The sequence below is a fragment of the Bolinopsis microptera genome, chromosome 11, assembly GCF_026151205.1.
Source record: "Bolinopsis microptera isolate Bmic1 chromosome 11, MBARI_Bmic_1.0, whole genome shotgun sequence".
Classification (NCBI taxonomy): domain Eukaryota; kingdom Metazoa; phylum Ctenophora; class Tentaculata; order Lobata; family Bolinopsidae; genus Bolinopsis; species Bolinopsis microptera.
In genome coordinates, this window is record NC_087082.1 from 9561681 (window position 1) to 9587180 (window position 25500).

Below are 25500 nucleotides of genomic sequence, written 5' to 3' on the forward strand. Positions count from 1 at the left end.
CTTCCTTTCCCTTCAGTATCCCACAGTGTTACACAGGGTTACACATGTTCGTCGAGGAAACCCTGCCTTCTTATCTGTCAGGTAGACCCACCTGACAACCACAACACTAGGTCAACCAAAATTTTTAACATTTTAACCCCAAAGTTCAGAATGACTGACTTTACTACTAGTGTAATGTGCTTGCGAGGAAAACTTAAAAGTGCGCTATTAGCCAATCAGCATAACCACGCCCTGCTTGATTGGACCGTGAAAGATTTTGACTGCACAAATATTATTTTCCAAACATTATAACTGGCTGTTCACACACATCTCAATTAAATTCCTCTAGGCTACTGTTTTCCAAGTCTTGTCCTGTGAGTAAAGAATGTGTGAGAAGGTATTAATAAAATAAATGTATATTTTTTGAATTTTTAAATCTAATCTGAGAATGAAGTATAAAGAAATTTTTAATTAGCACTGTATAGTTTAAGATATTTATAGCTTATTATAGCCATTGATACAAAGGCCATAATCTTTCGCAAGCTCTTTAATATACACCTTGAAGCCACATTTTATATCCTTGAATCACACAATATAAACTAAAGCATGTTTTAGTGTAGACTTTTTGTCACAACAAGACTGCAACCTATAGTAACAACTATAAACAGAACCCCTAATGTCTACTAACAAATTTCTTCTAGTCCTAAAATGAGCCCTGTCTCTAAAAACCTAACTGAACTAGCGTTTCGGTGTGTGCAAAAGCTTTCAGGCACACGCATTCCTTGCCCCGTTAGTTACCTGTCCTTCCAAAACCAAACTAGCAGTCAAGGACAAAAAGTCATACACCAAATGGGCATTATATTTTATGAATTGTTTTACATCTTTTTATTCTGTAAAATGTGCTAAAATTAAATTTCTTGTTTCATTGAAAAAAAAAAAAAAAAAATTTCTTGTTTCATTGATTATGTAGACCCCTGCTGAAAATATCGCCCCCTTGTTGGCGCCCCCTCCCCTCTTAGTAAAAACGTGAAATTGGACAACTTAGGTAATTTAAGAGGATAATACACCAGTAAAATCTCTTTTATATATTGTATACAATTTTACGGACGAAATGATACCAGGGAGGACTCCCAACCCACCGCTTCGGCAGGGTAGTTGATGGACCGTTCACAAGCAAGAGCCACTTTGGTCTACTTGCCGTGAGGTGTCTCAGCTACATGGGTTGGGGGTCCCCCCTTTTTTTTCTTTTTTTTTTCTTCTTTTTTTGTAAAATCTCTAAAAAGTGTATTTCTAGAGCAAAACGCACAGTTTTGCCAGTACCTCGTTAAGTTTTTCAAAACTATCCCACATTCAAACAAAGTTTTGGCGCCCCCCTAAGATGATATTAATTGGCACATATTTCAAATTGTATATTAGGTCCACAAAGTGGGACCATGTTGGGGATGAGGGACCATGTTACCTCATCCCCAAAGTGTGATCTGAAAATTTTTTCTTTAATTTAGCTGTATCTCTATTTGAGATAGGGAAAATATTGAGTTTATTGAGTTAGTAAAAACAAATTTTTTTATTTTATACCCACAATCAATTCATATTTAGTTCAAATATTTAAAGTCAAAATAACCATTTCACATAAGTGGTTATATTATAATAAAATAATTTGTGATAAATTAATAAATTAATTTACACTCAAAAATGAACAAAATATACACAATTTTTACCTAGTGCAACACTGGTTCAGCGCGCGGCTGATCGAAAAAGTTTGATTTGATTTACTAACTACAGTGTACAGCGTACATGAAAAAATTACTTACTGAATCTTTTAATACTAGACACATTTTAATTCAGATGTTGTTCAATGAGTTTGCCACAAAAATGTTCAAATTATGTAGGAGAGTAAAAGGACACAATTGCTAGTAGTGCTTCTTTGTGCCCGTTGACTACAATGAACATTTTGCGGAGTTTCTCCAGACGGCTTTTATCGGAGTGCGTGTTATTTACTTGGTTATGCACAAGCCAGGCCAACATTTTGTTTTTGTGTCAGCCGTGCTACCAGGTTGCAGAGTATTATAAACACTAAACAATTATACACTATACAAATTTGCTAATACAATATCATGCAGAGTCCGATCTAGCTGCAAACGTCAGACACCACAGTTCAGCCGCCAAGTACCGTTTAAGTGAACACCGAGACACGAGGTTTAGGTGTCATTTTGTAAATCACTTTATGGATGGATAATTCAGTAATTGTTGAAGAAAATTACAGTCACTGCCACCTATAGCGTTATGTCATGGGTCTGATTAACGGCCAAGAATAAACGTACGTGCGTGCTTAAGAAACCCGCGCAAATGTTGAGGTAGGGAGTAGCTGCGGCGCGCTTTTAACATATATTACGTATAGCGCCGTACGGAAACGGCAATATTTAAGTAATTAAGTATTTGTTTACATAAATTCCACGTTTTTATCAATAATCTAGCATGGTCCAAAACTGTTAAAGTTGTCATTATGCCACTCATTATCAAACCTGCTTTGGGCATCTAGAAGAGATCGGTTTAGCCTTGATTTGATTGAGTTACAGGATGTGTTCACAAAGTCAGGTTTATTCTGTGGATTGGAGTCCTTGAATTGATTCCAAAGCCAAGAAGATTTATAAATAAAGTTATGGCTTGGCTTTGGTGGTATTAGACGGTCATCCCTCAGTTCAGACATGTTAAGTAAAGAGTAGAGAGATATGGGTACCCTATATTTCACTATTTTAAAAAGTTCAGTTATAGTACGAAGTTTGTAAAGATTATGAACAGTAAGGAGTTTATGACTGTTAAATAGTGGTTTGGTTGATTCCTTGGAATAGAATTCAGCTCCTAGTTTTTGACAACATAAGGGTCTAACAAGTTTATTATGAACTACCGATTTAGAGCGGACACACTTTGCACATGGTTTAATACGTGGATTAACAGAGTTATTAACATTAGACTCATATTTACCCAGTATTTTACATTGAATAGGTCTAGAACGAGCACATGTTTTGAATTTGTTTTGGTATGAGTTTGCATCTCCAAAAATTATTCTAATACATCTCTTCTGTGTTAAGAATACAGGGTTGATAACTTGGTTAGAGACACCACCCCATACTGAGATGGCGAACGTAAGGTGTGATTCAAATAGTGTGTGGTATATCTGCTTGTGCAGTTTTATAGGTAGACAGTTTTTTATGCGGTAAATACGTCCACAAGCACTTCTTAGTTTCTTATTTAGTGATTCGATGTGAGGTTTCCAGTTCAGTTTTTGAAGGGTTATTTTTATATAGAGTCATTGTGACATTATGTGTATACTGTTTGGAACATTTTTATAAATAAAAAAAATGAATTTAGCTGGAATGTTAGGTGCTCTAAAAATAAACAACAAGTAAGGCAGTATTTTTGGCACTTCCCTACAGTGGTGTAACGTTGCCTGTTGGCGCCCTGCTGAAAAAGCGCCCCCTGTTGGCGCCCCTCTCCTTTTGGTGCCCTTCCCCAAAATTGAACAAATTAGGTGATTTTAGAGGATACGGCGGTAAAATCACTAAAAAAGTGTGTATCTAGAGAAAAATGCGCAGTTTTGCTAGTACCTTAGTTAAATTTTAAGTCATAGAGCAATCTTCTCAATTTTATGATTTAAGAATGATATTTTACCCTAACTATGATTTGGTGGCATTTCATACTTATAGCTATAATTCAAATTTGAAAGTCAATAGATTATTAGTGACAACAAAATTATAGTTTAAGACATCCACACTGCGCAGAGTGGAAGTTGATACTTAATATCGATATGTCTGTCCCGTTTTCCACAAAAAAGATTTCAAATTAAATTTTTTTCCAAATTATTTTTTACCAAGTGTGAAGTAACGTGATTTCTGACATTTATCTTAGTAGTGCAGGTGAAAGGTGACAGAGTTAGCAAAAAACGTTGAAATGAAGATTGAAACATTATTTTAGGCAAGATTTTGCTAAGAACCTGGTTCCTGGGTTCTCGACTTTCTAGCGGTGGGGTTTCCAATATTAGAATTTATGATATGCATTGATTGATTAATTGGTAATAAATTTAAGTTTTGTTTTTATTGTAGGCTACAATGAGAATTTTAGTTACAAATAGCATGATAGATCTGAAAATAGAAAAATAAAATCCTTATGAAAGTTTTAACCCAAAGCTAAAAATATAAATACTTTTTTAAGTAAGATCAAATAAAGCGGTTGATCAGTCACTCGTGTCATTACGACGACATTGTTATAGAAAGTCAAATATTCTCCAAAATAATTAAAAGACGATTCCCAATCAAGAACGTTTAAAAAAAATTATCCTTATTATATCTGTATGGTTAAACAGTGAAATGTTTATCTCCAAGGTAATTTTGTTATATTCAAATTACAATTTTTCTAAGGTGTAGACAGTTGTGTAAATTTGTGTCCAAATTTGCCATATTTTTGGAGTAAGGCCATACAGAATTAGCTGATCCAGTACTTGATATTTTAATTTTTACTGGAACTAAGATTCATACAAAAATTGTACAAACCTTCTCTTATTACCCAATACTTAAATTGGTCTCAGGGAGGAATATAGGTTCTTTTGCGATAGTCAAAACGCGACAACTAGCGCTGGATGGCGACAACTAGCGCTATCCAGCGCTAGTTGTCGCCATCCAGCGCTAGTTGTCGCTATCCAGCGCTGGATAACGCTGGCCAGCGCAAAATATATATGTTCGATAATTGTCGCTATCCAGCGCTAGTTGTCGCCATCCAGCGCTAGTTGTCGCCATCCAGCGCTAGTTGTCGCTATCCAGCGCTAGTTGTCGCTGGCTATGCGACACTGTCGCACGCGATAGTTTGCGATGGCCAGCGCAACTGGCCATCGCAGAAAACAGTTCGATAACTAGCGCTGGATAGCAACAACTAGCGCTGGATAGCGACAACTAGCGCTGGCCAGCGCTAAGCGATAGCCAGCGCTGGCCAGCGCTGGCCATCGATATCCAGCGCTGGCCAGCGCTGGCCATCGATATCCAGCGCAAAATTTTTGCGCTATTACCCGTCAGCTAGCGCTGGCCAGCGCTAACCAGCGCTAGCCAGCGCTAACCAGCGCTAGCCAGCGCTAATCAGCGCTAACCAGCGCTAACCAGCGCTAGCCAGCGCTAGCTGACGAGTAATATCGCAACTATATTGCGCTGGCCAGCGCTGGCTGACGAGTAATACTAATATCGAGCGTGCTAAATCACTCTACAGTCGATCTTCGAGATTGTTCTAAAAGGGCCCCCGATGGTTGTAACCAACTTCAATCGATGTATTTATATAATTAATAATTTCTCGTTAGGGTTAGGGTTTCAGCATATGTTTTTGTTAAGGATTGGGTTAGGGTTAGGGTTGGGATCAGATTAGAGGGTTAGGGTTTCGAAAAGTCGTTCAGAACCAGCTAGAGTCAGAGAATGGGTTACAAAAGTCACGTGACAGTCGAGTGTAAAGTAATCATCATCCGAGTAATATCGCAAGTATATGATATGATACATTGCGCTGGCTAGCGCTGGCTATAGCGCTGGCTAGCGCTGGCTAGCGCTGGTTAGCGCTGGCTAGCGCTGGTTAGCGCTGGCTAGCGCTGGTTAGCGCTGGCTAGCGCTGGTTAGCGCTGGCTAGCGCTGGTTAGCGCTGGTTAGCGCTGGTTAGCGCTGGCTAGCGCTGGTTAGCGCTGGTTAGCGCTGGCTAGCGCTGGTTAGCGCTGGCTAGCGCTGGTTAGCGCTGGCCAGCGCTAGCTGACGGGTAATAGCGCAAAAATTTTGCTGGCCAGCGCTAGTTGTCGCTATCCAGCGCTAGTTGTCGCTATCCAGCGCTAGTTATCGAACTGTTTTCTGCGATGGCCAGTTGCGCTGGCCATCGCAAACTATCGCGTGCGACAGTGTCGCATAGCCAGCGACAACTAGCGCTGGATAGCGACAACTAGCGCTGGATGGCGACAACTAGCGCTGGATGGCGACAACTAGCGCTGGATAGCGACAATTATCGAACATATATATTTTGCGCTGGCCAGCGTTATCCAGCGCTGGATAGCGACAACTAGCGCTGGATGGCGACAACTAGCGCTGGATAGCGCTAGTTGTCGCCATCCAGCGCTAATTGTCGCGTTTTGACTATCGCAAAAGAACCGGAATATAATAGTAAATTATTCTTTATCGCATCAAAAAATATTCATCCCAACCGAAGATACAGCCAATTAATATGCTAAACAGTCCACACAACGTAATATGACAACAAAACTGATCTTAATGTTGTTGCAACAATCATTGCTCGTTCTCATATTTGTTACTAAACAACTTCTTATTTCTCATCTAATTTACACATACAAAGACAAAATTTCAAAGTTATGTGTCGTAAATTTTGTGTAAAAATTTGACTGTATCTATTATTTATCAACTTTGTGGCTGCGTGGCTCAGTTGATAAATATTCTTGCTTGTTAATCGCGAGGTACCAGGTTCGATTCCCAGCTGAGCTACCAGTCATCAAGTGTGTGTCGTTGATGCTCAGCTAAGGATTCCGAGTGATCTATGCAGCCCCCGGTCCACTCAGCCGAATATCCGAGAAATCGGGTGTGAGAGTTAAATGAGGAGCTGCCAATTGCAGCTAAGTCTCGGACGAAGAAAGTATGGTACACACTACCTTAACCGTCACTGGGCTAATGTATAATTGAATCCTTTGGCTTCCTGTAATTGGCTGGTTACACTTGTGTAACAATGTGGCTGTGAATTAGTGTTTAAAAGTTTAATAAACCAATAGTTTCATGCAAACACAACCTTCAGTGTTTATGATTCATTTATTTATTTTAGCCCAGCAATTGGAATGGATATCAGTCAGTTCAGTATACTTGGAGAATCCCTGATAGCAGAAAGTTCAGAAGCTCTGGGATCTCAGGCGTCCTCTCAACCTTTCTCACCCAACCTATCTGACAGTGATGCAATAGATCTGTGGCAGCGATCAGTTTCCCAACAGACGGAAGAGAATATAAGCAACTTAGACCAACTCAACTCTATAAGAAATAACTGCAAGTGTGCGTGTCACTTATTCAGGAATGGTCATGTTTCAGATGAAACACCTTGTCAAGGTAATGTTGCAAATCAAAGCTTTTGAATTTAATCTTTAACTTTGAGGAATTTTATCTTTACCTTATATCAGCATACAATTAGAATAGTAGGAACTGTTTTAACAAAAATCAGATATTGTGATGTAGTTAAAATACAGGGTTACTTTAAAATCTCCAAAACCAGCTGGAATATGAGTAGCAAAGTTATTTCAGTTTGCTGCATAGAGAATGCAGATTTATCAAGTTCAATATCAGACATGATATCACACTCTCGACCCTCCGCAAGAACTAGTAGACACCTCTCAAACGGTTAGTGATCAACGTAAAACACTTGTTATATCACATAGTTCTGATTACCTCAATGAGGTTTTGTTATTAAGTTTATGATATCAAGCGTGTACCTTCACTCTTTCCGTTCTTTAAATCTTACAGTTTTATTAGAAAATTCATGTTTTCTAAACCACTAATTACCATTACCAGCTCCCTTTATCTCAGGTAGTAGTACGCACAAGATCACCACACCTCCAAACTCTGTAGTTTCTGAGAACTGCTCTGATGAGGTGATTACCTGCTCCACTCTAACATTATATAGACTATTGATATAACCTTACTGTAAAGTAGCTGAAAAATATGTCAGAATATTTCAGTCATTTTTTGGGGGTACCATGAGTGCCGTGAGGGTTAATGGGGAGCTGACAGACTGGTTTGATGTTAACTCAGGCACAGGTCAGGGTGACATTCAAGCACCTCCTGTCTTTAATTTCTGCCTAAACTTTTCTGCATTTCTGGCTGAGACCAACAAGACCATCAGTCAAGGCACAGTGCTGCAGAAGGAGATGAAGACGGTCGAGGAAAAGGTCATTCTGGACACCGATTATGCTGATGACATTATGCTATTATGGACAACTCAGGGGAAGGCCTACAGGAGTCAACTGATCTATTAGTTCATTACAGCTCCTAAGCTGGGCTCAGAATAAATGCAAAGAAGACCCAATGCATGGCTGTAAGCAAGTGCGCCTCCCAGCGACCTTTCATCAAGGATGATTGTATTGAGCTGTCGGTTGAGGGTGAACCCGTCGAGCAGGTTAGCAACTTTGTCTACCTGGGTGCAACTATCAGTGGGGATGGGACATTCGACAGAGACCTGGATGTCCGTATCCAGAAGGCTAATGGCGCCTTTCATCAGCTCTGGAACATTTGGAATAGCAGAACCATAAAGACTCCAACCAAGATCAGGATCTATAGGGCTGCTGTCCTCACCATCTTGTTGTATGGAGCTGAAGTCTGGAACACCACCAAAAAGCAGATGAAACGCTTCGAGGTTTTCCATCAGACCTCCTTGAGAAGGATCCTTAGGATTAAATGGTTCTTTCATGTGACCAACGAAGAAGTTCTTAGAAGGGCTGGCATCAAGTCTGTTGAGACTTTCATCAGTGCTGCCAGGCTACATTGGTATGGACATGTAGTTAGAATGCCAGACTCTAGACTACCGAGGTTTCTGTTGAACTGGAAGCCAAATTATGGAAAGAGGTCAAGGGGCAGACCCCGTAAGAACTGGAAGTCCTGCGTACTCGAAGATGCTGCTAAGTTTACAGGTGTTGAAAACATCGACAACAACACAACAAAAGCTTTGGCTACCAACCGAGTACAGTGGAGACATATGTTACGCCGCCGATGTGTGTGATGCAGGCCACTCCATCGACTAGGAGGAGACCTTACCATGTAACATGTGTATGTATGTAAAGTAACTAACATTATACAATAGACTATTGATATTACCTTACTGTAAAGTAGCTTACATTGTCCAGTATAATCTTACTGTAAAGAGCTTTAAATTACTAACATTGTCCAGTATAACCTTACTGTTAAGTAGCTAACATTTTCCAGTATAATCTTACTGTAAAGTATCTAACATTGTCCAGTATAACCTTACTGTAAAGTAGCTAACATTGTCCGGTATAATCTTACTGTAAAGTAGCTAACATTGTCCAGTATTTAACCGTACTGTAACGTAGCTACATAGCTTAATTATAATCCTTCATTAATTGTTTGTTTCTCTCGCGTTGTAAAACATCGTCGCCTGATCAAACAATCGTTTTATCTTTGAGACATTATGAAGCTGTCTTTATCACGCGAATAAATTGTATGTAGAAATGACATTGTAAAAATGTCTGATGTTGCAAGTTTATTTTGCATCATATCCTCAATCACAAACTGCTTGTCAATAAATATTGCTTTCAGACAGCATCAAAATTACATAATATATATCTTGAAATATTAAGAGATTATGCCACGTAATGTTTGCGTTGAAGTCTTAAATTTTACACTGACATACTTGACAAAACTTGGGTCGGTTCGGTTCTGACTTCTGTGTGAAGAAAAACTATTCAAGTTGGCAGAAAGAATTTAATCCATCGTACATACTTACAAAGCTACAATTTTGTGAAATTCTACTCGATCCACCGACCATCGTACCATAACAAAAACATCGCCACTACGGTTTATTTAAAATTTCCCATGTCAATGTCAAAGAGGTGTGAAAAATAAATTAAGTTGAGTCTTACCTCAGATTTTCCCACTGCAGGTGATAGTGTTGTCGCACAGTGGCACCCCTCCTTACCCCTCCTTACCCCCTCCTTACCCCATCCTTACCCACTCATTACCCCCTCCTAACCTACCTTCCACTGCAGGTGATAGTGTTGTCGCACAGTGGCACCCCTCCTTACCCCTCCTTACCCCCTTCCTTACCCCCTCCTTACCCCCCTCCTTACCCCCTCCTTACCCCCTCCTTACCCCCTCCTTACCCCCTCCTTACCCCTCCTAACCTACCTTCCACTGCAGGTGATAGTGTTGTCGCACAGTGGCACCCCTCCTTACCCCTCCTTACCCCCTTCATTACCCCCTCCTTACCCACTCATAACCCCCTCCTAACCTACCTTCCACTGCAGGTGATAGTGTTGTCGCACAGTGGCACCCCTCCTTACCCCCTCCTTACCCCCTCCTTACCCCCTCCTAACCTACCTTCCACTGCAGGTGGTAGTGTTGTCGCACAGTGGCACCCCTCCTTACCCCCCTCCTAACCTACCTTCCACTGCAGGTGATAGTGTTGTCGCACAGTGGCACCCTTCCTTACCCCTCCTTACCCCCTTCCTTACCCCCTCCTTGCCCCTTCCTAACCTACCTTCCACTACAGGTGATAGTGTTGTCGCACAGTGGCACCCCTCCTTACCCCCCTCCTAACCTACCTCTCACTGCAGGTGATAGTGTTGTCGCACAGTGGCACCCCTCCTTACCCCCTCCTTACCCCCTCCTTACCCCCTCCTTACCCCTCCTAACCTACCTTCCACTACAGGTGATAGTGTTGTCGCACAGTGGCACCCCTCCTTACCCCCTCCTAACCTACCTTCCACTGCAGGTGATAGTGTTGTCGCACAGTGGCACCCCTCCTTACCCCCCTCCTAACCTGCCTCCCTGGAATAATAGAGCGCCTGATTGGTTGTGGGATTGGAGCAGTCGTCCTGAGGCATACCCTCCCAAGGTATAGAACGTGTTCTTTTATTTATAATTTTGTAATTTATAAGTTTTCAATTGTTATCCATCTTAAAGTTTCAACGTCATAACTCATGATACCTTGACCAATAACAAAGGGCTGCTTTTTATTTTTGAACCATGGATGATCCCTTACTACTGAATTACATGTACTTTTTCTCGTAACAATGATCCGTAGAACTTGCAAATTATAGGTTAATATATATTTTTTCATATTTAGGTGCACTATATCTCCGCAAAAAGTACATCCAATTAACTACTTGCTTGATTCTGCATTACGGTGCCTCGACCAAAATTGAACGGAGAGTTGTTTAAGATAAAAGCTACTCACGCTATTGTGCTTTTCTCGGAGAAATAATACAATAGCGTTTTTGACTTTGTTATTCACTTCGAAAAGTACCCCAAGTGATATGCATAAGTGCGTAATAAATTGATTCTGAATACATTGCAAAAGATTTGATCCTGATTCATTAAGTTGAAAGAAGTCATTGCAATGCGTGCAATTTTGGGAGTGTGCTTTTTACTCCTGATATCTATAATTGGTTACATGGTCTCCTAAAACCTGTCCTGTGTACCTCTCTCTCTCTCTCTCTCTCTCTCTCTCTCTCTCTCTCTCTCTCTCTCTCTCTCTCTCTCTCTCTCTCTCTCTCTCTCTCTCTCTCTCTCTCTCTCTCTCTCTCTCTCTCTCTCTCTCTCTCTCTCTCTCTCTCTCTCTCTCTCCCTCTCTCTCTCTCTCTCTCTCTCTCTCTCTCTCTCTCTCTCTCTCTCTCTCTCTCTCTCTCTCTCTCTCTCTCTCTCTCTCTCTCTCTCTCTCTCTCTCTCTCTCTCTCTCTCTCTCTCTCTCTCTCTGTCTCTCTCTGTCCCTGTCTCCGTCTCTGTCTCTGTCTCTGTCTCTGTCTCTGTCTCTGTCTCTCTCTCTCTCTCTCTCTCTCTCTCTCTCTCTCTCTCTCTCTCTCTCTCTCTCTCTCTCTCTCTCTCTCTCTCTCTCTCTCTCTCTCTCTCTCTCTCTCTCTCTCTCTCTCTCTCTCTCTCTCTCTCTCTCTCTCTCTCTCTCTCTCTCTCTCTCTCTCTCCTCTCTGTAACACACGTAACATTGTTACAGTAAGACTAACATGTATATTTGTTACAGTAAATGACTAATAACTGTTCACTAAGAATGCAACATGTTCATTGTTCACACTTAACTCCTTTAGTATTCTCCACTACATAATATTATGTATGTGTTTATCAGCTGCAGGCTATAGTATTAGTATGTGTTTATTAGCTGCAGGCTATAGTATGTGTTTATTAGCTGCTGTACTATCAGGTTGTTATGATTAACGGTTACCTGCACCCCCCCCCCCCCCGGCCCCCTGGTCCGTGTATCGAGACTGATATTGTAGGGTTTCAATAAACACGTACAGAGCAAATAGTGTGCAAATCACCACCTAAATCATACTATCTGCTGATTAGAACACGTGAGTAACCAGTCCGCAGATCAGCATTTACCAATCAAAACCCAGAGTCAATGTCACATGTCAACTATGGCTCCCTTCCTAGCCTTTATCCAGACCCCGGGCTAAATGGGTATGTAAGACGTTTGAGAAATAACGTTATTCATGTTTGTTGTGTGTAAAAGTAATATACCTTAGTTCGTGTATTTATGGCGGTTTTTATTATGGCGGGTAAAAATAATGGCGGTAAAAATAATGGCGGTAAAAATATGGCGGAATTTCTGAAAAACCACCAAATATAACCCGCCATAATTAAACGAACTAAGGTATACACCGTAAGAAGCTAGTATATTCTGTAGTTCTGTCATTTGAGAAACAGTACTAGGTATATTGATATTACGGGCCCAACTCTCAACCCTACCAACAAACTTACCTCAAATTATTTGGCGTATAGTAGTGTTGAAAGTATTTAGGTTGGATGATCTCTGGAGAACTCTTTAAAAAAAAAATCTAACTGATACATTTATAATATGTAAAAATTATTCAAAAATATTGCGCATACATATCATATATCATGTGATGTGGATAATGATGATATCAATTACATTACCCAACGTACAGATCATGATCAAGCACAATACACACATGTCAACAATTATCCAGCTAATATTGAGCTGTCTTATAATTAGTAAACACGATAGTTACCCACAGTTAATTGGCTGTGTTTAGATTCTTCAATAATTAGCTCACATAGTTCGACAATAGTGATTAACATTTCCACCCTCCTTGTTTTGTGTACACAATAGAGGAGGTAAATGTACTTTGTACACAATACAGGAGGTAAATGTACTTTGTACACCGTCAAAGGAGGTAAATGTACTTTGTACACAATAGGGGAGGTAAATGTACTTTATACACAATAGAGAAGGTAAATGTACTTTGTACACAATACAGGAGGTAAATGTACTTTGTACACCGTCAAAGGAGGTAAATGTACTTTGTACACAATAGAGGAGGTAAATGTATTTTATACACAATAGAGGAGGTAAATGTACTTTGTACACAATATAGGAGGTAAATGTACTTTGTACACAACACAGGAGGTAAATGTACTTTGTACACAATACAGAAGGTAAATGTACTTTGTACACCGTCAAAGGAGGAAAATGTACTTTGTACACAATAGAGGAGGTAAATGTACTTTATACACAATAGAGGAGGTAAATGTACTTTGTACACAATAGAGGAGGTAAATGTACTTTATACACAACACAGGAGGTAAATGTACTTTGTACTCAACACAGGAGGTAAATGTACTTTGTACACCGTCACAGGAGGTAAATGTACGTTGTACACAACACAGGAGGTAAATGTACTTTGTTCACAATACAGGAGGTAAATGTACTTTGTACACAATAGAGGAGGTAAATGTACTTTGTACACAACACAGGAGGTAAATGTACTTTGTACACAATATAGGAGGTAAATGTACTTTGTACACAACACAGGAGGTAAATGTACTTTGTACACAATAGAGGAGGTAAATGTACTTTGTACACAATAGAGGAGGTAAATGTACTTTGTACACAATACAGGAGGTAAATGTACTTTGTACACCGTCACAGGAGGTAAATGTACTTTGTACACAACACAGGAGGTAAATGTACTTTGTACACAACACAGGAGGTAAATGTACTATGTACACAATACAGGAGGTAAATGTACTTAATACACAATACAGGACGTAAATGTACTTTGTACACAATACAGGAGGTAAATGTACTTCATACACAACAGGGGCGTGCACAGGATTTTTGAAAGGGGTAGGCGAGGAGTCGGCGCGGAGCGCTGGCTCCGAGGCTACCGCCGCGAGCGAAGCAGCAGCGGCAGGGGCCGGGGGCACAGCCCCTGGAAAATTTGTAACTGAATTATATGCTTAACTAAAAGGATATCAATACAGAAGGTTCAAAGCAGTTGATAGCACACTTGGTCATTAGAAATATTTTAATTTTCAAAACATTGGACAAATTAAGATTAAAGATGGCTTAAAATTTTAAGTTATTTCGGATATCTCTGGAGTCTGAAGAGTGGCAGTATGCTGTATGGTTGAGTGTACGCTATTTGGTACTGGATCGTGATATCCCATGATTCTAATATAATTATAAATTATGATTGAGGTTTCAATTTCTGAACTTTATCAGCCTTGATGCCAATCGGCTATCATGAGTAATCTAAAATTGTACATGAAGATACTAGATCAAAGTATATATACTTTTAGCTACTCTTTCCCATATTAATCTGCCTCTCTCTAATCTCTTGACTCTTTTGAGCTTGAACTGCATTTCTTAATATGTTTCCATTTCTGACTGTATTCTGGAAATATTAGCATTCATGTTAGTCATGTTATGTTTAATGTTTAATCCATTTTCAATCTTCCCAATTTCAATAGAATGCTGGTAACGTAATGACCATTAATCATGAATGATGACGGTTACAAAGATTCATTAGATCTAGAGCACGATCCTCGTCGATTCCCACCCAACCATGAAGGAGTGGCTACCTAGAATTGGGGCAACCATCACATGGAAAATGTATGCAGAAGGCATGTGTAATGGTCTCATTAAATTAGTTCGAACTTAGCACATTTGTTCAAAAATAACACGTCTTGTGTTTGATGTCGTTTAATTTTTTTGTGAAAATTTTTGATAAAAATATGTAAAAGGTAAATGTACTTTGTACACAATACAGGAGGTAAGTTTACTTTGTACACCGTCACCAGTGGTATACACAAAATACGTGATTGTGCTGTTAGTAGGTGAAGAGTGTGGTTAGTGTGTGATTGTTCACAATAATTACTATTATAGGACACCAGTTATGTGTGTACTTTCATAGCTGTGTCAACTCTTCACAATTACTAAAGGACACCAGGTTCCTGCATCATTAAGCGTGGACTGTGTGTTACATAATATACTTTTATTATTATTGTATATAATATAAATAATTTTAATATACATATATATACAGGGTGGGCCTCAAAAGTCTACCCGTCCTTATCTCTTAAAATTGTAACAGCTCGCTGAATTCTCACTAATTATTTTATTTCAGAATGGAAAAGCGCCATAACTTACGTTCTGATTAATATTTTTGCTTCAAATTTTTAGAGAATGTCAATCATAATTAGACACAACTTCGTGCCAAGTTTTGTGTGAGTCTGAGCTTGTCTGACAATTTTAGCTCCTGAGCGTGCTAGTTTTAATTTCTCACCCATAAATGTTTACATTGGTTAATAGGAACCACACAAAAAAACACTGGGTAAAAAAATTAAAAAACCACCGATTTATTTATCACCCTACGCGCGTGGGGTGGACTCCTGGGGTGGACTTTTATTCAGCGCGTATTTTGTAGCCTGTTCAACTTGACGTTTTGAATCGTTACTATCTCAATGTCACAGATACACAGAATGTGAGGTGATCATCTTAAAGAGAAACGTCTCAGCTTTCACCTGGTGTAAAGTTTATCTTTGTTCTCAAAATATAGCTCGCTCAGTGTGCAACAGAAGTTGACATTACAATAACCACGTCTGCGACCGGTCGTCAGATACCGGAGTCTTGCACAAAATTGGGTCCCTAAATTAAAATTCTATGACACAGTTACCATGCAGAAATGTCTGGAGTAACATTTGGTGAAAATTTGAAGGGTCTACTGTTAATATTGCAAAAGTTATTGAAAACAAACTAGCTTAATCAGAAGTTTTTGGGAAAATTTCAAATTTTGTACGTAGTGGGGTCTACTGGGGTGGACTCTCGTGACGCGCATCTGATGGCGTGGCTTTTTCAACAGCAGTCAGTACGGCCAATATCAGAGCACAAATTATTGTGAGTAAGACCTTAATGGTCAGCTATGAACCCCTCACTAGAATAGTAACCGTATCTAAAAACAAGGAAATGTTATTCCGTCAAAGCTCAAATTTTTTACTCTTCTCAGTGCAGTTATTATGAATGTACTAGCTAAGTATCGTTGATCGTAGCTGCATTACACAGTAGAAGGTAACCAAGGAAGACTGCTGATTAACGAAGCAATTTCAACGTGAACAGTTCCAAAATACATAATCATGGCGACGATAGTTCAACTTGAACCTTTATAGTTTTTACAGTCTAAGATCACAATAAAATCACGTGAACTGCGAATCACAAAATCAAATCACTCAAATCTGATACAGTCCCGTTACAGTACGCTTTCGTGACAACCTCAACGCTTAAAAAAATAAATATTCTGCAGTCTTGTGACCACCGATGGCCCTAACTCTCCCTTGTCCGCGAGGAGCATCGTTGCGACCATGGGTTTCAGTTCTTTGTTCTTCCCACTCGGCTTCGATAGATCGAATTGGCTGGAAGTCAATCTATCAGAAAGACCTTTGTCGATCTCAGGGGCGTGGTAAATTGTGGATGTCGGAGTATAAAGCTTCCTGAAAAGATTGAGACATTCACTCGGTCTGTTGTAAATATCGAATAGTCCTTGTAGGCCGAGATTTAATTTATGTTGGGTTTGATAACTAGAGAAGGCGATTTGATATTCATTGATAGTATAAGAGTATAAGCATATAAGCATAAGTGATAAGTTTATAAACCCCCTTTATGGTACCTCGATATCAGTATTGAGTAATCATCACTCAAAATCTACTTATTAAATTTATTAACTAAACAAGTTAATGTATTACCGTCCTAGAGAGGTTTTCCTGAGAATTTGAAGTCTCTGTAGGTTGCTGACATGTCTACTAAGCTCTTCGATTGAGGAGTTTTGGACCCCTCGGCGGTCCAAATGATTTATAATGCAGTGGGCATTTTCAACATCTATCGAGCTAAACGCCCTCGCAGCATAACCTGTAGAGAATGAACATGTCATCAATGCAAAGTTCAATGATAAAAATCAGAGTGGCCGATTTCAACGGGCAGAATTCGAATATCATGGCCTTGGGGAATGGACTATTTTTTGTCGATTTTACTAACCAAACTGGCAAACGATTGTTGATTTTCGTCACTAGTCTAAAATGAAAGCAAACGTTCGGCCGAACATTTACATGATTAAAAACTTACCGGTTTCTTTCGTTATTATGTACAGACATAGCCGGGCTTGGGTTCCGCATACGATATCTTCTATCAGATTAAAGTTGAACCCACACTTTGTACTGCTCGTGGGAGGAGAAAAGCAAACTGATACCTTTTCCATGAGCATCTCGTGTAGTACCATCATCATTTCGATTCTGATATCAGCTGCAAAATTCGTCTATTACTAAATGCTAGCTTTTCGAACTTCGTATCTTGGAAATAACAACTTCTATGAAAGAACACACACACACACACACACAGACGCACAGAGACACACTCACACACACACACACACAGACGCACAGAGACACACACTCACTCACACACACAGACAGACAGACAGACACACAGACAGACAGACAGACAGACAGACAGACAGACAGACAGACAGACAGACAGACAGACAGATACACACACCCACAAACACATACAGACATAGACACACAGACACAGCATAAACACAGACACACACAGACACAGACGGACACACAGACAGACACAGATACACACAGACATACACACACACCCACAAACACACCCACAAACACACACAGACACATAAACACACAGACACATACACACACAGACACATACACACACAGACACACACACATAAACACACATAGTTCACTTCAGTACACTACATTACAATTACAGACACACGCAGTACAATCAGAGACACACACTCGATACAAAGACAGACACAGGCACAAACACACAGAGTACACTTCAGTACAATCACAGACGCAGGCACAAAGACATACAAGAAGAGCAGATTGAAGTACCTTCATTTGCAGATGTTGACGCATTGATCTGTGGGATATGTTCTTCAGTCTGTAACTGATCATCTGCTAGAACTGTCTCATCTGGATCAACCGGAGGAGTATCTTCCGGCAGGAGTCTGAGTGGGTCTATCGGGACAGCCATGGATCGCTCTCCGTACCTTGCTGAAATAAAGACAAAGGTCAACGACGGATGTCGCATGTCAGTCCTGTAACTAAATGTAATGCAAAATAGTGAATAAATAATTTTTACATCTGAACGATTGTTCATTGATTCTTTGAATCTGTTCATTGATTCAAAGAATCAATGAACAAAAGTTCAGGATTTTACCTTCTGTTAAGCTGTTAGCACTGACTCTAGCCCCCTCTCCCTACAAAACGACCATATCTCGGGCTGAAGCTTTCAACCGTCTTGCCTCAGCAGCCATCTAGCACAGTCGACCTGTCCTGTTAATTATGTGATCATCAAGTTACCAAATTTAATCCTTCAATATTCAAATAATTGATTATCAGACAAAACAGAGTTTAGAGCTCGACGTATGCTTCAGGGTTTCACACTGTGCTGTTATCAAACGCATGACTAAAACCTCTTGCTACTATTACCAATGTTAGATAAACCCATATTGTTAAGGCGGTCAAATGATTTACCTGAGTTGATCGCGTCCATGAAAGGGTTCAACTGCGCTCTGTCCAGCTTGTTAATGTCCGCTCCAGCAGCCAGCAGTGCCTCCGCCTCCGTCACTCTCCCTGCTTTGCATGGCCAGTGAAGCGTAGAGCTCCCCTCTAAGCTCTGTGACGATCCGACGAAGGATCCAGATTCCCTTCTTTTCTCTTGAGATTGCTTCAATTCTTCCTGGAGTATGCGGATTACCATTTTATACTTCCATACAGGGCGCGTGAACAATCAGCAATGAATTATCAATTAATCAATCTAGTTTTTGAGTAAAAAGTCCACAGATTGTGATACATTGGATTTGATATTGGAAAAGACATGGCTTACCAAGTACCTTTTCATGTGCTTTTTGGAGGACAGGGATGACTTATTCCTGCGTGCCATTTCACCATAACTATCTGCTGTAACAGCAAAAATTAGAATTATGTCGGACATAATTCTAAAAAATTGGAACATTGTAGTTAATCAGTGTGGTGCTAACAACAGAGAGCGATTTGAACGGTAGGCAATTTCATAAATTTCATTAACTCGATATAAGGATGATTGGAACAGGCTAAAATCTACAATGTGGCATTAATAACTGGCTATATCGCTGCATTAAACGATTAAAGTATTGCTAACTATGGATATTCTAAGTGATCTAGGCAGAGGGGAACCGGCACAGCCAGATTGCGTTGTCTTCACTTTCAGTGACTAAGTTTCACGATAGAAAGGGGAGTAGGGGATTATGACGGAGTGAAATTTATTTAGCAGGGCAAACAAAAAACAACTGACAGCACTGAGCAAGTGAACTGGAAAATTGAGGAACGAAAATAACAGTGGTTGTCAGCCCTTTCCGTAGCAATCAGGATTTCCCAGGAGATCGATCAGGCAATCAGGATTTCCCACGAGAATGCTCGAGTCAACGCGCGCACTTGTGTCACGTGACGGCCACGTGACGCTCTAATCGTTGTCACGTGGTACAGAAGGGAGGTTCCTATAGCGTCGATCTCGACAAGAGGGAGTTTCTCACGGTTTATCTTCAATAACTATCGCTATTTTTATAGTAGAGAGTTGAAACTTTCACCAAATGTTTCCCTAGACATTTCTGCATGGTAACTGTGTCATAGAATTTTAATTTGGGGACCCAATTTTGTGCAACACTCCGGTATCTGACGACCGGTCGCGGACTTGGTTATTGTATTGTCAACTTCTATTGCACACTGAGCGAGCTATATTTTGAGTACAAAGATAAACTTTACACCAGGTGAAAGCTGAGACGTTTCTCTTTAAGATGATCACCTCACATTCTGTGTATCTGTGACATTGAGATAGTAACGATTCAAAACGTCAAGTTGAACAGGCTACAAAATACGCGCTGAATAAAAGTCCACCCCAGGAGTCCACCCCACGCGCGTAGGGTGTTTATGTTTCACCAATTCTATTCACCATGATACATCGCACATTCCATGTGAGAAGAACGATATAAACAAGCAGGAAGGATCATCTGTGATAGTCCTTATCAGTTAAAATATAGAGAGAATGGAATGTGCGATGGATTCATGTGAATAGAATTGGTAAAACGTGAATAAATCGCTGGTTTTTTTATTTTGTTACCAAGGATTTTTTTTGGTGGTTCCTGTTAACCAATGTAAACATTTCTGGGTGAGAAATTCAAGCTAGCTCGCTCAGGGGCTAAATTGGTCAAATAAGCTCAGTGAAGCTCGCAATCACACAAAACTTGCCACAAAGGTTTATCTAGACTTGTTATTAACATTCTGTGAAATTTAGAAGCAAAAATATTTATCAGAACATAAGTTATGCCACTTTTTGTTTAAAAAATAATTAGTGAGATCTCAGCGAGCTGTTACAATTTTAAGAGATAAGGACGGGTAGACTTTTGAGGCCCACCCTGTATATACATGTCTAATATAGTATATATTATACTTTACTTTTATCATGGCTGTATCAACTCTTCAGACACTGACAAGTAATAACGTATTTTGTTTACATTTTCATGAGTATTGAGTAAACCTAGTATCTGTGAAATGACTCCTAGAATACCCACTGCTCCTTCATAAAATTGTTCAAATTTAGAAAACCCCACTACTTATGAGAAACCAGTTCGTATTTCTCACAAGTTACGAGATGTATAAGTTTTAATTGATGATCAATTAAACGGAATGTATATTTTCCAGTGTCACCATGTGATATTGATTGCGTGTGTCTGATATAAATATTATCAGGCGGTCGGTGACGTTCGCAAAACAACGCCAATTCAATGTTTTGCTTACAAGTCCTAGATCATTCTAGATTATATTACTCAGCTGCAAAGACTGTAGATGTGGAACATCCAACTTACTGACTGCATATTTTTAGAAAATATTACTGAGAAATCTATTAATAGAATCGTACATATGGGTAATCTACCACGTGGTTAAGCACGTGGTCTAGCACGTGGTTTAGCAAGTGGTCTAGCATGTGATCTAGCACGTGGTCTCGCATGTGATCTAGCACGTGGTCTCCCGCTCAAAATAATTAGAAAGCCCCGGATGATCACAGCACTAGAATGTTCTATAAGTTCTAGAGTGGTGGGACTTTTTAAGATTGGTTTAGAAATAATTAGATGTGATGTACATTTTGTATTATGGGGGGGGATTATGGAACGCTTGTAACTCCTGCTACCCTGGCCCTTCTGTTACCCCCCTTTGAAGGTTCAGAATTATTTTCTGAACGAAAGCTTAAAAATAACCGAGTAATCGACCTTGTTATTAACTAATTTTAATGACTATGTACTAGTAGTGAAGTGGTATTGTGGAAATAAGAGTTATTTTGTTTTTGCATTTACCGCTCTTTCACAAAAAATAATATGTTTCAATAATCACGCCAGCCAGATATTTAATGTGGCATGATACAGTGCGGTATAGCGAGTGGTTTAACAGTAATTCCGTGTAAATTTGTTAGAATTACTTTTTATCTGATGGTTCGGAAAAATGTGCATAAATCAGAACACATGAAAAATTTTATTGTTTCTTATAAAGTTTCTAGTATTACTATTATCCTCCTGGAGTCTAAGAGCCGAAAATATAATAGATCTCATAGCAAGTTAACTCTAATCTTATCTAATTACCTACTCAATGATACATTAGAATTGAATTACAAATAATATGATACCGACATGACAGTAAATACTTAATGACATAAAAACGTCAAGAAAATATGTGTATATTTCACATTATATATGTCTGTGATTTATTCACTTGCTAAATATAAAATATGACAACAACCACTTCTCATTTCTCAGCATTACATGCCCACTGCCCAGTATGTAAACGCCATTATATGTTATAATACATGTTAAAACACATGTTATACATGTATATTGTATAATACATATTATAACACATGTTATTATACATGGTATACATGTATAAATCTGTCCGACTGTACAGTACTAATAAACCACGAAGATAGCTAGAAAAACGCACACTCGCCAGTACATCATTTTCCCATATTATGACAATGTAACTTGCCCGTATAATGTACAATATTGCTGGCCTGTAATTGGTGAAGATCAGAATATTGGAGCTTCATGAATGTAGAACCCAATAAACTTTCCCAATATTACATGTCAGACACGTAGAGGCTACCCGCTACCCATTACTTGAGGGTACTCTAATTGCTCGGTAACTGCAAAGTACTGTTATTACATTGGAGAATATTAACTTTAGATTTTTACACTGAGAGGAAGGATCGTTAGTGTTGTGATGCCCAATATTTAAAAATAGCTTTCAAAATGCATGCGTAAATTGTCTTCAGCTGAATTAAGAAACTAAAATTTATTAAAACTAAGAATTGAATGTTTAATGTATTGTTACTCTGGGTTACTATATCAATTATTTCATCTATCTTAACTTCTTAAGAAAGCAACCATCTTTACATTTATTAATATGTAGTAACTTGAGTACAAAAAATGTGTTGGAACTAAAAGTACACTATTATAGACTATAGAGTATAGACTGTGTTGTTATATAACGGTAGGTTGATGGCAAGGTCAGGTAGTTGTGTGATTATGTGTGATTATGTGTGATTATGTGTGATTATATGTGATTATGTGTGATTGAAGCGGGATATCATCATATTATTCCGATAACTGATAGATAAAATGTCTGATGATAACATCCGAGTAATGACTATACCCTCGCTGTGAGTTTTATACCTCAGGTAGCTTTATCCTGTCTACTGTATAATACTACCACATATATTGTATCCTCACATATTACTTACTCTAACTATACACCAAACTATCCTTCTGGGCTGCTTTCATTCTAGAGGGTTCCAGGCTAAAATACTGCACTTTGTTGACGGGGAAGATCTTTGACTTGATGTTATCAATTTAGCAGCTGAGACATAAGTTTTTATTACCTGTCAAACTACACATTTTATTACATTTTATTACATTTTATAACACTAAATATAAAGGTATCTCCTCTAGATTGTAAGTCTCTTCTCATATTTCATTCTGTCTATGAAGATTGGCTGTTCGAGTACATATCACTGGGCTGAACACAATGCTCTCATATTGAATTAATTAAATAATTTAACTTGGATTTCAGTAGAAAAATACACTGCGCTGTAAATACTAAGTTTGATCTGTGCATGTAGATTAAAGTACACGAGCAACACGACAGAGAGAGGATTAATGTTTAGTAGAATATTTGTATTGTGAGAATGTTAGAATGTGAATTGTGGGACTTGTGTCTCATCTTGCAAATGGTAGTTATATATTTAATCCTATATCAATAATGACACAACGCTTCTTGCTAACCCAGCAACTAACCCTATACATTACATATCTAACCCTGGTCTGCTGTGGAATGCTACTACCCCCATATTTCCATATTATGGAAGCTACATCCGCCCTTATAGCTACCATCTATAACTAACCTTATTAACAATTGTAACCTAACAAGTGTTCTCCTCAAGTGTCTCCTGGTAACCTTGTAACCTGGTAACCTGGTAACCTTGTAACTTTATAACCTGGTAACCTTGTAACCTGGTAACCTTGTAACCTGGTAACCTTGTAACCTGGTAACCTTGTACTCTTGTAACCTTGTAACCTTGTAAACTAACCTGGTGTTTGTCCCCAAGGGTTGGCCACTAGACGCTTGTAACCTGGTAACCTTGTAACCTTGTAAACTAACCTGGTGTTTGTCCCTCAGGGTTGGCCACTAGACGCTTGTAACCTGGTAACCTTGTAACCTTGTAAACTAACCTGGTGTTTGTCCCCCAGGGTTGGCCACTAGACGCGTCCCCCGACCTGGTAACCTTGTAACCTTGTAAACTAACATGGTGTTTGTCCCCCAGGGTTGGCCACTAGACGCGTCCCCCGACCTGGTAACCTTGTAACCTTGTAACCTTGTAAACTAACATGGTGTTTGTCCCCCAGGGTTGGCCACTAGACGCGTCCCCCGACTACCCTACCTCCGAGGACCGCATAACCAGGATACAGATATCAGGACTGATATGTTCCCACATAGTGGTCCTACTTATCGGCATCTACATCGGAAGGAGGCTGAAACAGTCATGACCTTCCCTCCATGGTATTCACATGTGATGAGAGTTCAGATTGAGAGGGACTACTGAGCAGTTATATTGGGTAGGAAGAGAAGGAGGTGAAATTTGTCATGCTTTGTGTGGATGAAAATTGTAAAGGTGCGGACTGTACACGGAGATTAGTTTCACCTTCAGATTGAAGATTTAGTGTTACAATGTTCTGATAATGTTATATGTATGATATATTATATTATAATCGTCTTGTTTGTTACCGGACATTGCAGGACATTACCGGACATGCTCAACATTCCAGGGCTAGAGGTAGAATTTCAAAATTTGTGTGTATTGTTGCTCTTTAAAATATATGTGTATGTTAATTTGATTTTTGGAGTACATTATATCGGTTGCTCTCTCATTAAAAACGTATGATGTGCTAATACTGAATATGTTCAATTTCAATATCTTTGTAAGCAATGCATGTCTTGTTGGTCAATTTAAAACGGATTTATCTTCCCCGCTGGCTCGGAAGGGTTAATTTGTTTTATATTTTTAATCAGATCCCTGCAGGCCCTCCGAAATATATTAACCGCTTACTTTGTTGTTCAAATAACACGATATTAAAAGCACTTGGAATGCATGATCAAATGTTAGCCTTAAACGCGACCCTGAGCAAACCTCGTGGTAGACCCCGTAAGAGACTATTAATTAATTAATTAATTAATTAATTATTATAGGATTGTTTATCATTTAATCTTTTGAAACTTTTAAACTTTAAAGTTAGATTACAGCTGCAAAGGATTATGTTTACCTCACATTAATTTAAAATTGATTTGTAATTTGCTGAAATAACAGTGTTATAAAGTTATTATCTTTTACCATTTTGTTAGTTATAAAAATTTCATCCTAAATTGCTGTTTTTGTTTTTTATCTAAATCTTACTATCTTACTACAACATTAAACAGTCAACTAATAGTTCTCTTGAAATTCACGTCACTCTTTTTTGTGTATGTTATATCCATAACGACTGATCTCAACACGACAAAGTATATTACATAGTCAGTATTTACGCTACATTTGTCATGGTCCCAACAAAATCATTACAACAATCAATTGAGCATTTTAATGATATCTTCGTGGCACAAACGTCACATGCTTGCCGTATTGAATAGAATATAACGTGTGAGTGGTGTTCTAAATTCCTCACACTTTTTAACATGAGACCACATGATCATGGTAGACTGCTGAACTTTCTAAATTTTTCTGTGAGTGTAGTTTAGAGTTTTCTGACGACTATGGTTGTAGAATTAGGGTTTTAGTATTTTTAGCAACCTGTGTGTTATAATGTACTTA

At 39.1% G+C, this 25500-nt stretch overlaps 3 protein-coding genes across 6 annotated transcripts in view; 1 reads left to right on the plus strand and 2 right to left on the minus strand.

Annotated features, from left to right (window-relative positions):
• Positions 1–12500, minus strand: part of LOC134823548 (SNW domain-containing protein 1-like) — a 92356-nt gene extending 79856 nt beyond the window's left edge. Inside the window, exon 1 of the mRNA XM_063835068.1 lies at positions 12489–12500. The gene's annotated coding sequence lies outside the window, so the exon portion shown is untranslated. The remainder of the gene's footprint in view (positions 1–12488) is intronic.
• LOC134823550 (uncharacterized) overlaps positions 1–25058 on the plus strand; it is a 54160-nt gene extending 29102 nt beyond the window's left edge. The window contains exons 2-6 of one of the 4 annotated variants that reach the window (XM_063835073.1): positions 6820–7094; positions 7278–7382; positions 7569–7633; positions 10489–10611; positions 24044–25058. In XM_063835073.1, coding sequence (XP_063691143.1) covers positions 6833–7094; positions 7278–7382; positions 7569–7633; positions 10489–10611; positions 24044–24184 — 696 coding nt within the window. In that variant the 5' untranslated portion in view covers positions 6820–6832 and the 3' untranslated portion in view covers positions 24185–25058. Of the gene's footprint in view, positions 1–6818; positions 7095–7277; positions 7383–7568; positions 7634–10266; positions 10325–10488; positions 10612–24043 lie in introns of those variants that run through there. The other 3 variants (XM_063835072.1, XM_063835074.1, XR_010161311.1) reach the window with 3 other exon arrangements.
• Positions 16089–19298, minus strand: LOC134822910 (uncharacterized). Its single transcript, XM_063834187.1, has 7 exons — positions 18950–19298; positions 18591–18795; positions 18274–18389; positions 17946–18107; positions 17149–17325; positions 16773–16935; positions 16089–16520 (listed from the first exon to the last, which is right to left on the minus strand). The coding sequence occupies exons 4-7, from the start codon at positions 18085–18087 to the stop codon at positions 16304–16306; spliced, it is 699 nt and encodes a 232-aa protein (XP_063690257.1). The 5' UTR covers positions 18088–18107; positions 18274–18389; positions 18591–18795; positions 18950–19298; the 3' UTR covers positions 16089–16303.
• Positions 25059–25500: the final 442 nt, after the last annotated feature.